Source organism: Aythya marila (genome assembly GCF_965140915.1).
Source record: "Aythya marila genome assembly, chromosome: 8".
Classification (NCBI taxonomy): Eukaryota; Metazoa; Chordata; class Aves; order Anseriformes; family Anatidae; genus Aythya; species Aythya marila.
In genome coordinates this window covers 3,199,771-3,215,484 of record NC_139049.1, presented here as the reverse complement: position 1 = coordinate 3,215,484, position 15,714 = coordinate 3,199,771, and the positions used below count along the sequence as shown (strand labels likewise).

At 36.4% G+C, this 15,714-nt stretch overlaps 1 protein-coding gene across 1 annotated transcript in view; it reads left to right on the top strand.

Annotated features, from left to right (window-relative positions):
- Positions 1-15,714, top strand: part of DPYD (dihydropyrimidine dehydrogenase) — a 341,375-nt gene that overhangs the window by 16,901 nt on the left and 308,760 nt on the right. Inside the window, exon 2 of the mRNA XM_082765934.1 lies at positions 2,188-2,298. Coding sequence (XP_082622060.1) covers positions 2,188-2,298 — 111 coding nt within the window. The remainder of the gene's footprint in view (positions 1-2,187; positions 2,299-15,714) is intronic.

Here is a 15,714-nt window from a genome sequence, read left to right as displayed (position 1 = left end):
ATCTGACTAGCTATGAGCTGCAGAAAGCCAACCAGAGAACTGAAATGAATAGGAAAAGAATGTCCTCACTAGTGTTCCTTTCTGAAAGAAAAGACCCCAAAGCGATTTACATATCTTTGTCATTCAGGCAGTTAATTTCTGAGAGATTTTTAAACATCAGGGGCCTCCAGCTAGAACAGCCACCTAGGTCAAGAATCCAAGATTTAGGAAGGTAGAATATCATTTAGCTAGTGGGAATATAAGCAATTTTTATATTGTATATGCAATTTAGTATGTTCTTAATAATGTGCCAGTTCATTTCAGATTTAATTCTGGGACATACTGGACTATGTAGTCCTCTTGGATTTCTGCAACTGTTGCACTTGGAACTATACTCCTGTTGCAGAATTCCAACAGGAGCAAACATATGGGGATTCTTCCGTCCTTGGCTTGCCCCACCATTTGTTCCACGTTTTTAACCAACTGGTGCTGTACCCAGTGGAGTACATCTGTTACAGTTTATTACTAGAAATTTGCAATTCATTTCAGAGCTTGCTAAAATAATTATAATATTCATGGCCAAGAGTACTGCATTAAGCAATTACAAAAGATAGGCAAAATCTCACTGAGGTATGTGTGATTCTGGTCCTACTGTCCAGTTTGGGTGATTTGGGCACTCACTGACCTCTCAACAATGAGTCAGATGCACTCTGACAAGTGAGTTTGATCAGCTTGAGAAATCAATGTAGCAACTGAGATGCTGTGACATCCCTTATGTGAATGTCCCTGCTCTGTTTTAATTAAGAATTAAACAAATTAGCATAAAACACCGCTGAGTGCAGTTGGTTGCCACATCTTGCCTGAGGTATTCAGCTGGGGACCGGTCAGAAACAGAGCAGAGCCTTTACCTCTGAAATTGCAGAGGTGCATCTTTTTACACCCTCTAACACTTTCTGAAAGTCAACAGCATGTAGGCTGCAAAGTAGTTGATTACCTCTTTGAATGCTGTACCCCTCCGTTTTCTTTCTGTGTGCTTTGGATGAGATGGGAATTACTAGATTGGACTATGCTATCTGCAGTTGGAGTTTTCAAGTAGGTGAGATTTCTCTTACACTTTGTGATTGCTGATCAGTTCAGAGTAAGCATTAGTTGATAAGAACATGACCCTTTAAAAATAGTCTCCATAAACATCAACACAAAATCATACAGTGGGTTACTTTTTCATCCGTATCACCCACTCAAACAGGCTTTTAAAATAAGGAAACATCCTGACATAATATTCATAATCAATCATGTTCATCAGTGTCAGTCTCACACACCTTTGACATATAGTAACAGAATGAGCACACCCTATTCACCACAGTGGAGAAGTATAGTGCTAAGGTTGAGTCTTTTAAAGGAAAACTTGCAAAACTATTTCAGAAGTTACAACCAACAATATGCTTGTTTTAATTCTCTATTTCAGACCTGAGTCTTTGAACACTTGCATACTGTTCAAACTTGCCCCTTGACTTGAGGATAATTTTGCTACAGAAACCTGTCATTTGTTTGATTTGAAGAGTTGGGTTCTGAAAGGCTGATTTAACTTTTTGAGTTACACTACTCCAAAGAAAGACTTTACAAACATCATTGTGCCTGTGTCTTCAGACACAACTATCACTTAGTACTGCTATATTCCAAACATTTGTTTGTGTCCTACCAAATAAAAGCATTGTAAGAGAAAGGAAGCTAACTCGTGGTGAAGCTAACTCATCAGGTCACTAGGTGTAGAAGCAGGTTCTTGTGAGGGGGAAGTTGGAGCTTTTATGGAAGTGATGAAACATCTAGCAATACCATGGGTGCTTTAAAATATTTTTGCTTGTTTTGCTTTACTTTACAAATTTTACTTGGAATGTTATAATGAAATGGAATAGCATGCTTCCATATGTCATATGTAACAAACATCTAGGAATGAAAACTTATCATAGAGATGACTGGCTGCTAAGTGTAAGACTTTTATAGCTATTCTAGAAATGTCTTCAAATATTCAGAATCTAAGTGTTGTGAACAATACAAATCTAAACAATTTCCTATGAAGTTATGCTAAAATACTGTAGCTGTTTTGTTTTTGCATTACAATGTAAAAAAGTGTTGTGGGATTAAAGCATCTTCAAACTTATTTTGGAACTTTTAATTTAAATTTTAATATTTTCTGTTCTCTTTCCACAGAATCTTCTGGCTTTAAATCCCCGAACACAGACTCATGCAGCTCTTTATTCAACTGCAGTGAAGAAACAAGTCAAGAAGCACTGGAAAAGGAATTCTGACAAAAGCTGTTCAGTAAGTAGACATTTATTATTGCATCTGGAATATGCAAGAAATCCATTGAGAGTAAATTCTCTGTTGTATGAGAAATTCAGGCTTGAATTTCCCATGTTCAGTACCAATTTTGTCTCCCAGTTCTGTTTCTGTCGATGAAAAGTTACTTTGTGAGCAGTGTTTTACTTCTTCAAAACCAGTACATGCCATACATTTTCCTTTTTTGGTGATTTGCTACGTCCTTGGTGCAACTTGTTCCCCTTTTGTTATGGAGCCAGATTAGTCTGAAGTATCAGTCAGTACCACGTCTGGCTCAGGGCTGGCCACTGTCCCTGGGCAGCCAGCATCTACTGCCTCTTACGTGCTCTGCAGGGCTGCTGCCCACTTGCTCCTTTTGTTTCTTATTTTCCAAGGGTAATGATGGGTAGAGTAGCACTTTGCTATCTTTTCAGAGACTTCTAAGGGTACTACTATTTCAGTGCAGAAATAGGGAAACAATAGACATTTTATGTACATATATATGTATATATACAGCTACGTATATATATACACACACTATATATACGTAAACATGTATGGACATTACATATAAATACATAAAACTGGGCTTAAAACATGATTCTGGATTTTAGCTTTTGTGTGTTTATTCTTCAGGAAATAGGTGTTTTTAGACTATATATTTTTCCTTATAAGCTGTCTATGATCTTCAGTATTTCTACCATTAAATATGGCCTTTTTCTCTCTAGATATTTAGATTTCTAGTCTGTGTTATATTTGACTAAACCTATCAGACTTTGTTGTCTCTTTGATCACTCATCTGATTAGAAGGTCTGTAGTGTTTTTACCATCCTCCTACAGATTGTTAGATAATCCTCTAAATTCAGAGGACTTCTAAGTAGAGTATTACTTTTTCATCTGTAAAATGTTTCCCTCACGGGTATGGAGTTATGGTGTTTTTTAATAGTGTTACCGAAACACCTTCTGTCACTAACTAGAGTGTCAACTATTGAACCTAAATTTTCCTTTTTTTTTTTTTTTTTTTTTAATTGAAGTTTCTCACTTTCTCTCAGAATTAAGGAATCCAGTATGACCAACAAATATTTGCATGGAAGAGCAACCAAGGGTGTAGACATAGTATTCTAGTGATACTCTGTTAATGATAGTTTCCAGCTTTGTACATCAATTAGAAGATTATTATTTACTATAGCTGACACTTCTATTTTCTTATTTATTAGCGTAGATATTGTTGTAATAACTGGAAACTAATATAGTTTCAGTCTGTTCAGAACAGGGATGACTTTATTTTGATAAATTTGTCCAGCTCCATGACAGCTACAGTTTACGCACTTAAGTTTTCAGGCATCCTGATACCAATACTGTAAACTCTTGTGTTTTCAGAAACTTTGATAGGAGCATTAGATATCCACGTAGCAGGGCTGGCAGATACCTCATCAGCTGTTCCATTGGAAATTATTGTAGTGAGTTGAAGCTTTGATTATAGCATACACATTTGTATCTTACTGATGAGTGTGTTATACACATTTTCTAAAGCTTTTAGCCTTTAAGATCACTATTATTTCTGAGCTTTCCATATTTTATCTTTGTATTCAAATCATAACATTTTGGTATTTGAAGGTTTTTCTAGTTAATTGTGAAAATGCATAGCTTTCCAGAAGCTGTCTCTCTTCCCATGTTCATTCTGCTAGTTGCATGTACCTCATGGTGTCTCAAATGTTCTTGGGGTCCCCAGACCTGACATTGTTGGGCTGTGCAAACAGAACTGATTTCGAGTTCATAGCTAGTTTGTGTGCCTCAGCTGAATTTTCCATTGAAAGAACTTCTGAATGTCCTCAAATATCACAGGATGATATTTTTGCATAGGTTTGCAATCTAATAATCAACCTGGTCCTAGAATTCTGCATTACTGCATGGTGATCTGTGGTGTCATTGGGACCCTGTGCTGACAGACATCTGTTTGTATGTTGCATCTTACAGAGTTAAAGTTTAGAGATGCCCAAAATGTTATATCTGTATGTGTATATCACACACCTTCATCACAGCTGTTTCATGTGAATTGCCTGGTAGAAATGTCACATTTAGTTAGCAAGTGCTAAGAAACATGCTAGGAGAAATAGTAAGAGAGTAATCCTTATTTCTAGGTCAGTAAGGGTCCTACTTTTTATAAATCTCAAACTTCTCTCTACTTAGAAATATGTAGTTGATTTTTGCTCTGCAAGATTTACTATGCAGCTGATCATAGTAAATGGAGCTTCCTTCTGACAGAGGAAGCTCCACAAAACTCTAAAATCAAACCTAAACATTTGTCTGGTATCCTATTATATAAAGGTCATTAGGAAAAAGTGAGAAACTTTTTATATTCTCCAAATCATTGTTGATGTATCAGTGAAAACAAAGTGATAGAAGCCTTTACTATTCTTTCCTACATCAGTTTTCTTATTTTAAGAAGTATACATAGAGCATATTTTTTGTCTTATGGTCTAAAACGCCACTGGCAATAACTGATAGGCCTGTTAATGAACAGGTCAGACTCTATTGGAAGTCCATAGGAGGAAGAACACTTGTTTGCATTTCCTTCAAATTGGAATAGGGTTTTAGTTTTGGATTCTTTTGAAACTGGACTAATGCTGCCTTTGCAGAATTACTGTTGGAGGGAAGGTGGGAGTATGAAAATACAGAACTAATTAAATTAACAGCCTTCCAAAACTCTGAACAAAAGCTGCATCTGCTGAGGCATACACACAGTGACTTTGTAATGTCTAATATACTTCCAGATGGCAGACTTAAATATTTCTTCAGAATAATTACACAAGTGAAATTTTAACTCCTACTCTGCTCTGAGACACATTTGCCCATTAAATGAGTTCTGAAGTGGAAACTGAGTGTCAGTATCTTTCTTCAGCACTTTTAAAGGACAGTCTAGTTGTACTTTCAATTAATGATATTGTTTATTTACTGTGTTTAGCAACCAAATTTTGCAGTAAAAATGATTTATTGCTGTAGTAGCATTATCAGTCAGATTTTCTCCAGAAATTTTAACTCAGATTTAGATCAGAGTATATGTAGTCGTTATTGCTGAGTCACCCCTGGTAAGAGTGCTGCTAAACCTAAGCATTAACACATTAGGCATTTGGTTTCTTCTGAGTCATGCTGGCAGGTGGTGTAAATAGATTCTACTAGTGTGTCTGGGGAAACAAATGTTTCTGTTGGTCAGAAGAAATTCAAGATAGAAAACTGTGCTGCCTATACTAATACTAGATCTTTGAAAAGGGTGTCAAATTTAGGTCACATTAGATCATAGATTTAATAGATTAAACCCAATCAAAGAAATGAAGTGCAGATGCTGTGTGAACTTTTATTTCAGTGTTTCCTAGGTAATTCAGGATTGTTTCAAAAATCCAAGATATGCTTCTATTTGTTGTTGCCATTTCTCTATAATTCCATTTTTCTAGGTATTTTATCTCACTAACTTTTGAATTGTAAAATAGCTGGGTACATGTGTTCATTTGCATTACACCCAGCAGACTAAAGTCATTGCTTATGAACAGGGTTTCTAAGTGTTCTGGGCCAAGTTCTGCTTTTATTTGTACATGTGCAGGTTTGTGGCTTTCATCTACTTGCACAAATTTAATAAATTCACTTGTCAATGGATAATTCAGTAGGATATTATATTCCAGCCTTTTTCTTGAAAGAAACTTTGGAGGTACCTACTGAGGGTAGGTGAGAAGATGATATAAACCCACCTATGTATTCAAAATTTCTTCAGTTTCTGCACTTAGAAGCAATAGAAGTTGCTCTAGATGGAAGAGTTGGAAGTATTTCAAAAAAGAAAGATGAAAAGGAAATGGGGTTTAAATTGGTTTGTAGTTAATTGCCATAGCCTTTAACACTATTGATTTTCTAGCAGTAGTAGTATTGTTCTGTGTCCGTACATTTGCTAAAGCTGATCAACATTGTGCAACATGAGCCTTTCTTTCTGGAACAAAATCATTTTTAAGCTCAGCTGTTTCTTGCAGGGTTATAACTTTTGGGCACAACTCATTGTTCTACAGTTCTTTCCAGCCACCAAAGAAAAACAGATGCTTCACTTTGTCTTTTTCTGTGTGTTATAAATGAAGTCTCAACTCAATCTGAATTTAGTAATATTTATAAAAGACGAGTAAACAGCGCTGGATGCGTGGGGAGTCTATGCTCTACCAACATGCACACACGAACATCAAACATTCTAAATATACAGAACATTGCTTTTACATACTAAACTCGAGTACGCCTATACATATGTAAAATCAGAAAAGGCAACAAACAACCCTTTAAGTCTATTACTGTTAATGTCCATGACTTGGGGGAGCATAGTTGGACTGAAGTGCTCCCATATCTTCCATGACTTTTAACAGTCTCCATTTTCCATTCCTTTTCTTGACTATGAACACCGGAGTACACCTAAACATATGTACAATCAGAAAAGGTAACTAACAATCCTTTAAGTTCCACACTTAACAGTCTCCATTTTCCATTCCTTTCCTTGATTACAAACACCAGAGAATTTCAGGGCTAGTCACGGGAACAATATGTCTTGCTTTAAGTTCTCAAACAACTCAGTCTTTGGGCCTTATGCATCCTATTCTTCCAGGATCGAAGGGAAACATATCAAGGCCAATAGGGCCTGGGTACATTCAGGTCTCCAGGGGGTGGAACAGCAAAGGCCTGCAATGGCAGTAGCAGCGGGGGGGGGCGATGGAGTAGCAGTCGTATCAGTGAACGAGCCCGCAGCTCCCTCACTATCTGGCAAACCACACGTTTCTGACTGTGGTCCCACAGGGCTCTTTAAGGCCTCAGAGACTGCTCGCCAAGTGCCGAGCAAGCCCACTGCAACCTTGTCGCTTTTAGTTGCAGAGTCCCACACCTTGACCTCAATTTGGTACCATATTTCAGGCTCATAAACTGTCCGATTGTTAATAAGGAGAATAAGCCGTAAGGTTACCAGGACAGTCTTTGTTCCTAAGGACGTATGATTCCCCATAATGCGCAACTGCTTACCAGCAAGAAGCAGTTGTTTGCGCGTGTCCGCTTCTCTCCAGCTCCGGTGTGCCATTTCCAGCGCCTTGCTGTACGAGCTTCTTTGGGCGGTTTGCTGAGTCTGGCCGAACCTGTCTTCATGAGGCAATCAGTGTGCCTGTTCCCGTCCTGGTCTCCATTCTACTAGCCTGTTCCTTTTCGTTCCTTTCTTCTGCTTCTTTATTGATGACATAACTTCATTATATCGTGTTGCCTTTTTTTTTTTTTTTTTTTTTTAATCTCGAGGACAGGCTCCCCTCTTATACCTTTCTCCCCACAGCAGTCCTTTTCAAAAACAACTTTTCATTGGTCAAACAACTTTGCATACAACAACAGCAAACAACCAGCAACTTCCATGCCTTAACGGCTGGAGAGCAAGCAACCCGAGACTCCACGGAGTCTCCTGAATCACCTTTCTTTGTTCCCTCTAAACTCTTTTACATTCCTGATGGCCTCATCGTTAAGAGTCTGATGTTATCATCAACCACGGTGCTTGCCACACTCCCACATCTCCCCCTTCTTTATTAATATCAACCGTCTTCTTGACATGAATTATTATGCCATATATCACATGTGCAACATGATGCAAATATCAAATTGGTCTGTGATAAATATGGAGAGAGACCTCCAATTCATTGTAAGATATAACAGTTAATGTTGCTCTTTAGCTTTAGTGGACATGGTTACTCCCTTAAAACAGTAGTAATCAGGAGCTGGCTAAAATTTTAAACTGCTTTTCACTTTGACAGCGTTTCTGTGGCTGTGACTTCTGTAAACAGTAAAAAGGAATTTATATTTAAAAGAAAGCTTATAAGGACCTCTTGCTATACAAATTTCCGTACTTGCATAGGAAAAAAAAAAAAAAGTAAATGAGATGATTCTTTCTCAGCTACAATCAGTTTGTTACTCCTAAGCATTCTCTTCTAGTCAGATGGAAAAATGCTATGTGATTTTTGTGCCCAATCAGGTATCACAGTAACAGAATAATTAAGTTATCAGTTCACAAATGACTAATGGCTGTAAGCAGAAATACTGCAAATTGCAAACAAATGGGTATGAAACCTGGTTCACCCAAAGCCTGAAATTGGGAACCTTAATAAATAAATACTTTCTCAGTGAATAATTTGGCCATTTCTAGACATGTATTGATGAAAGATGATATATTTATAAATAAAAAATAATACCATGTATTGTAAAACAGAGAACAGTCATTAAGGGAAATCAACTCAATTATCTTTATAATCTAAACGTATAGTTTACCTTTGCAAATATTTATTTTTGTCTTCATTGCATATGAATATGCAAGTTTAGCTCTTTTCTGAATGGATATACAATGGCAGATGTCAGTCTAATCGCTACTCTATTCAAACATTAATTGGTAGAACATATGTAGAATTCTTCTAGTCTGAATAGGTATAGGATAGCAGCAGTCTTTTTAATCACATCACTATTCAACCACTAATTGGTGTGATGATTAAGGGACATTAGAGGGAGCACTTTGACATCTGATTCTTTGAACTGATGTCTGCTCAGGCTGCGCTGTATTCATCGTGGCCAGACTGATTTCTTAAATAAAATGCTCTGATTCCCAAATGTGGAAAATATTGCATTAGGATCTATTGAGGTGATTAGGGAATTTGAGAATGATTCTTTTATATAACTAGTGATTGACTGTATATGCGCAAACTATTCATATGAATAATACATGGGTTACTTTGAGTATCAGAAAGAGCTGAGAAGTAACATCAAGAGATTTTCTCTTTTCTCATAGTGTCAATAATTAAATATTAATACACATTTTAAAATGTACCACTTTAATCATTTAGCAGTCAAATTCCTGCTCATGCATTTTTTAGATTAACTAATTACTCTGCATTTTCTCGTATCGATACCATATGCTGGCATTCGTAACCATTTCACTAGAATAAAGTGGTTTACATGTTTGTATATGATAACACTTGTCCTTGCTTTAAGAAACGTGTACAATAATCCTTTAATTTTCTGTTTTATTTTAGTTTGTCATAAGGTTTTTCTATTAGAATATCTCAATAGCTTCTAATTTGACTGCTAAGAGTTAATGCCTTTATACAAATTTTCAAGTTGTATCAAACTCTATATATTATCTGATGGCAACTTAAGTGCTTTTATAGTCACCTGCAAAAGGCTCCTTCTTACCTTGTGGCTTTCCTGGATTGCTGTGCAAAACCACATCTGACCTTCCTCTGTTCCAAAGTCTTCAGGTTTGGTTTTCTTTGGGTTTATAGATAAGACTCCTCAGAAAGAGCCTTGCATATAGTGTGTGTGAACTTCATATTCGTGTAGTAGAAAGTGGTGGTTGCTCCACTCTCTGGAGCTATGGTAGTGCCATGTGGAAACATATTTGCTTTTAGCCTTTCTGGATGTATTCCTGTTGCAGCAGTTCCATCCATCTTCACAGGTCTATGCATTCATGTTTTTTGCAGTCACTTCTTCCATCTCCGACTTGTCCAGTTTTATCAGCAAGTATCTGCAACAATAACTGAGTAAAACTTTCTGTTCCTTTTTAATGCTGGGAACAGGAAAACAAGGGGTCAGAATTTAGGCCATAAATTGGATACATGTCAATCCAATGCTTTTGCAGAAGGAATTGCACATTGTGGAATTGTTCAGTGTGTGAGGCAAAGAAATCATTTCATTCTACTCTGTGACAGCTAGAAGAGTGACGAGTCTCTAATATACCTTTATAATTGGGTTATACAAATATCTGTCAAGAAAGATCTAGCTTTGTGTGTTTGGTTTTTTTTTTTTTTTTTTTTTTTTTTATTGGAGGTGGCCTTGCAGAGCACTCAGTGAGAGCCACAAGATAAGAAGGAACCTTTTGCATATAATTAAAGAGGACTAGGGATAAGTTACCATTTTTGATAAATTCATTCCATTTTTCCACCGGGGATATAATTGCTATTTGCTCCCCCCTTTTGTAAAGGGAAGCGTTATGTTGGTCTCTTCTGGTCCCTTGGAACCTCTAGTCTTCAGAGTCTGTCCATGTAATTGATAGTGGTCTGTGGATTGCTTCACATATTTCGTTGATGACTCAGTGATATGTGAACATCTCATGTTTTTGCTAAAAATAACACTTCTAGTAGTCATTACGGCTATATCATGCCATCGTCATAAAGAGAACAGACAAGGCTGTGAATAATTCAATTTACTCTGCACCACTTGTTTGCTTTCCTTTCTTGTTTAACCTGCTCTTCTCTTTATTTTCCTCCTTTTCATCTTTATAGAACCTTTTCCTCGTTATTTTTTTCTTTTCCTTCATTAATTGAGATTTGCTTAGTGCATTAGCTTTCTGATCTTATACCTACAGTGCCTTTGATGTTCATTTATACTTTAAAATGTATATATTTTTACTTGTGTATACGTCATAGTTTCCCCGCTTTTACAGTTTTGATATCCAGACCATGGGGAGAAATAGTAACATCATAAAGGCCTGAGCGCTTTTTTCTTTGCTTTACTCACAGATAGTTTTCCTTTGTGTGTTTAATTTAATCTCTGTTGGGGTCTGCCCTCTCCCTTGCTTTCCTTTACCAATCAGTATATCTTTCAGGAGACATACCAAGCTGTCCATTGAAATCATATTTTCTGAAGTTCATTGTCCTCATTCTGTTACCTTCACAACTTTCTAAGCTTAATGCTATCAGAGAGGTAAGTCATTGTAAGACACTGACTTTCTATATACAGCCTAGAATAACATAAATCCTAATAACGGTAAGGTGCAGGTATTCTTTGATGTGATAACTGACAAACTTTGTTAATAATAGCCCTAAAATTTGACTTTAGCTCTTCTGATTTAAAATAGCCTCAACTTTTACTAATTCAGGTATCAAGCTGAAAGACTTTAGCCATAAAGAGGGGAGGAGTTATAGAGTAGATAATCACAGAGCAAAATGTTAGTCAAGTTTTCTGAGTTAATTGAATGTAAATCCTGTAGAAGAATAAACCTTTTTATTTTTTTATTGTATTTTATAAGACAGAGAAGATAACTTCAGATCTTTGAACTGAACTAAGCTGCTCAAAGACATGAATTATGAGAAGGTTGTTATTAATTCAAATATGTGAAAGTTATTTAGAATCTGCATCCTAACTTGTAAAGAAAAGTTTCAAACTAAATTGGAAAACAGCTTCAAAAAGTTTATTAAGAACATGAGAATAAGTAGGGGAGAAAAATGAGCAAAGCAGGAAATACAGAGGAAAAAAGTGAGAACTTTCAGAAGTCGAGTCACACCTGGCCAAGGAAATCAAAACAAATAGTAGGTTATTCAGCAGTATAAAACAAACCGTAAAAGGTTCTAAAGCTATGTTAATTAAAAGAAAGAGGAAAAACAGTGAAGATAGCACTATACATTGTAGGTGTTGTCTAAAATCTTTGTAAATTTTTGTCCTATTTTCAATATAATGGGAGAGGTGGCTAGTGGGCAAACAAGTTCAGAAATGGAAAGTACCCTGGACAGGACAGAGAAAAACTTGGCAAGTTTCATCACTGAAATCAAGGGGACAGAAAAATGTCTATAAAAGGATCACAGAGGAAAAAAAAAAAAAAAGGTGAAATTACAGGCCTAAGAGTAAGACTGTTAAATAAATCAAGCTGTATGTTATAGCACTGGATTAAAGAATAGCCAACAAAGTTCTATATTTTAAAAGATGGAGAACTGATGGGCAAGTGTAACCCAAATTTATCTTGTATCAGGAATGAGCAAACCTTCAAAAACAAGTTTTAAAGCAAAGATTTATTAAATTCATTAAAGCAAATATAAGATGGAACGAGATATGTTGGGCTTTATTGTTAGGGATAGATCATGACACACTGACATGATTTTTTTATTTTTTATTTTTTGCCAGTTAATAATGAAGTATTGTCTGCTTGGATTAGCATAGTAACATAGATAAGGAACTGGCTTAAGGGAATTATAGTGAGTAGTGCTGAAAAAGTTGCTTCTGGGTTTTAGCAGAGATTGTTGAAGTATTTTCATTAATGAGCTTGGCATAAATATTAGGAGCGTGTTACCTGAAAGTTGACAGACATTGTCAATACAGAAGGAACTAGAACATCATAGAAAAAGAACTATAAGACACTGAAGTTTAGAATAATAACAATAAAAAGATACGAATAAATTTAATAGTGCATTTAGGAGCCTGTACAGCCAAGAGCTTGAGGATAAGAATGACTAGAAGCTTAATGGTTGAAATTAAGAGGGAAGGTGATTTAGAAATACCAGCTGATTATAGGGTGGTTGTTCCATCAACTGGATAAGAACATGAAAAAGTCAAGTACAGTGTCAGGGTAATCAGATCCACTGCTTCTGGTAGAGATAGGCAGAGAAAGTGCATTTTCATTCTCAGTTTCTATCAACTGTTAAAGTTATCAAGGGATTGAAAGTCCTGTTTTTTGAGATGAGATTAGAGGAGAATTAGAAGAGTGTGGATAGTCTAGCAGAATAAAAATGTATACTGTTGTTCTCAGAAAACTATGAAATTTTTAATAATTTGATGGCAACATTAGCATAATGATGCAAAGATATTGTTTAGCTGTCCATAAATGAAGCCTTGAAGAGAATAGGTTGCTAATGATCAGAGCAGTGAAACATTGTGCCAGGGTCTTTCAGTAGCAGTAGTGGGGACAAAAAACCTCACTTCATATACAAAAGATTACATGACATAACTGAATGTGAAAGCAAGAGACCAAATCTGATCGTTCAAGTTGTCACTTCCAGTCACTTACATGTTTTCACATTTTGGACCATAGGTGTCTGACATAGCATGCTCACAGTTATTGGATAGTCTTTCTCTGCTGATTGCTATCTGTTAAAAGGGGATATCTGTGGTATACAGGAGAATAAATTGCTTTTAAATCACTTCAGATACCAAAGTGATGAGTGCCATTGAAATGTTCATGGAAAAAATAGTTCTGCCTTCAAGTATGGTTTTGAATAGTGTGCAGTAAATAAGGCTACACACTGAGCACAAAAAGGCTACACACTAAGTACAAAAGTTGCAAGGCTGTTGAGTAGGTGAACACTCTCTGTTCTGAGTTGGACAGAAATTCTGTGTAAAATAGCATATGGTCATACCAGTGTTTTAATGAATATGTGCAAAGGGGCCAAATCAAGTTTTGAAAGAATATTCTTTTAAAGGCATGTTTCAATTTAAGTGCTTGACTTTACAGTGCCCATGTTTGCTTTATGGTGGCCTACATCACCAAGATTTCTTGTGTTCTCCAACCAGCTGTATGTACACTTACTTCAGCCTTTAATTCCCACAAACACTACTTTAGGAATATGATTAATAAACAGGGATTGTTACCTGAATATTAGTTTTTCCTAGCCTTACCTATGTGAATCACTTGTGGTTTCTCCTTACTATTTAACAATTTGTAGCTGAGTGATGCAGACTGATGCTGTTAAATGTCTTGTGAAAGTGTGTGTTCTGATGCTACCAATACTCTGCTGTGCAGGCATCAAACTGCTTTAAGGCTGATTGGGACATATCAGAAATTCCCAAGTAATAACACCAGTTTTGATGCATTTCATAAACATATATGTAAAATGAACATTTTCTCCATTCTGTAGGGCTTCATCACAGGTGGCTCAGCTAAGTTATTCATTTATCTTCTGCTTTAACATTGCTTATTTCTAGACTCCCCTTCCAGGAGTCCTAATACCCTTAAAATTTTTGTTCCCGGGAAAAAGATTATTTCCATCCCAAAATTGGAAAGACTCTTTTCTTTCTAAGTTGCCATTGGCTGTTGGAAGGAGTCTTCCATACTGTGGAATAAACAGGAGTGTCAGGGAAGATGACTTCATACATGTATCTATCCTTTTGAAACTTGGTATAGCTGTTGGTGAATCATCAATATTTTTTAAAGTATGGACTTAATGAGCATTTGATTCTACCTTTTGAAGACTGAATGCCATAAACTTAAAAAAAAAAAAAAAAAAAAAAAAAAAGTTAGCTTTAGCTTCTATCACATTTGAAGTTGAATGTCGAATGTCTTTTACAATTCTTCATATAAGCTCTAGGAACAAACTTAACTTCTTTAATAATTCCACTGTATTTTCAGGTTTTATAATGCTTGGACCACTTTTCCCATCCTATACAATCTGGAGGCTACTTACTGTCTTTTCTTAGCTTTCAGCAGCAACTTTGCAAGGCTGTAGGAAGTCAGAGAGTCTTAACAACTGAAGCATTCCCAGTAGCAGTCCGTGAGTTAGGTGAATTTGTCACAGATGTTATTTGTGTAAGAAAGATTCACATTGCATTTGTCAAATACTGGCATGGCAGTAGTATTACTGGTCAATAATAACATGTAAGCTGCTCGCATATTGCATAGTGCATGAGAAGGCAGGAGGCAGCACCCATTGCACTCCGCTGCAGCTCCTGTGCTGTGGAAGCACAAGTGCTATTGTTGGTTCTTCCTCTGGAGTTTTTATTTCTCATTTATATTTTTCTCTGCATTTATTTGCTACTGAACGGACAAACAATAGGACAACGATCTTGTATATATTTGTAGCAATAAGTCCGAAAAGCTCCGTTGCCACCAGGGCTCTAGAAAAGCTGTGGAGAGGTGCAGAGTGTTGCTAGGCAACAGTGCACCACCACAGATAGTATTTTTCTTTTAATTTATTTATTCACCAGTTTGAGTGTGTCCTGCTTGGAGCCATTTGGGTAATAGTTAAGCAAGCACACAGAAATCAGAGAGCTGCAGGAGCAGAATAAAGGAATGCATTATTAAAAAATGGGAAAGGAAAAGCCATGACATAATGAAACAGACTGAGACATGAAATAATTAGTGAGGACCAGGGAAAAAAGTAAACAAATAAAGGGGAACAGAACAGTAGAGGAGAGGAAAAATCCAAGTAATGAAGAAAAAAAAAAGGAAGAAAGGGTACTACTGAAGAAAAATTAAAAATTGAAAGCTCAAACAGTTCATACACAAGGGAAATGAGGAAACTGCTGCATAAGAATTAAAAATTAGAGGTGAAGATGGCTTCAAGAAGGAAAAAAATTAGTGATTGTGTGTTGAAAGGATAATGATTTTTTGTTTCTATTTGCTTTGCAGCTACCCTGTTCTGTCCTACAGCTGTACTTGCACACATGCAAAAGTAGCAGTGATGCTCAGGAGCAGGGGACTGAGTCCAATGTGTTTTGTGGAGAGGAAAAATACTTTATAATAAGACTTCCAGTGTTGTTTATAATACTGATTAGTGTAACTTTGAAAATAGTACTTTCAAAACTAATTTACTGCTTTTTATTGTAAAATGTGAATGATTGCACTGAGGGTACCAGGTTAAGCTCTGGTTGCAGGGAGAGCGTGGGTTGTTCACGTTC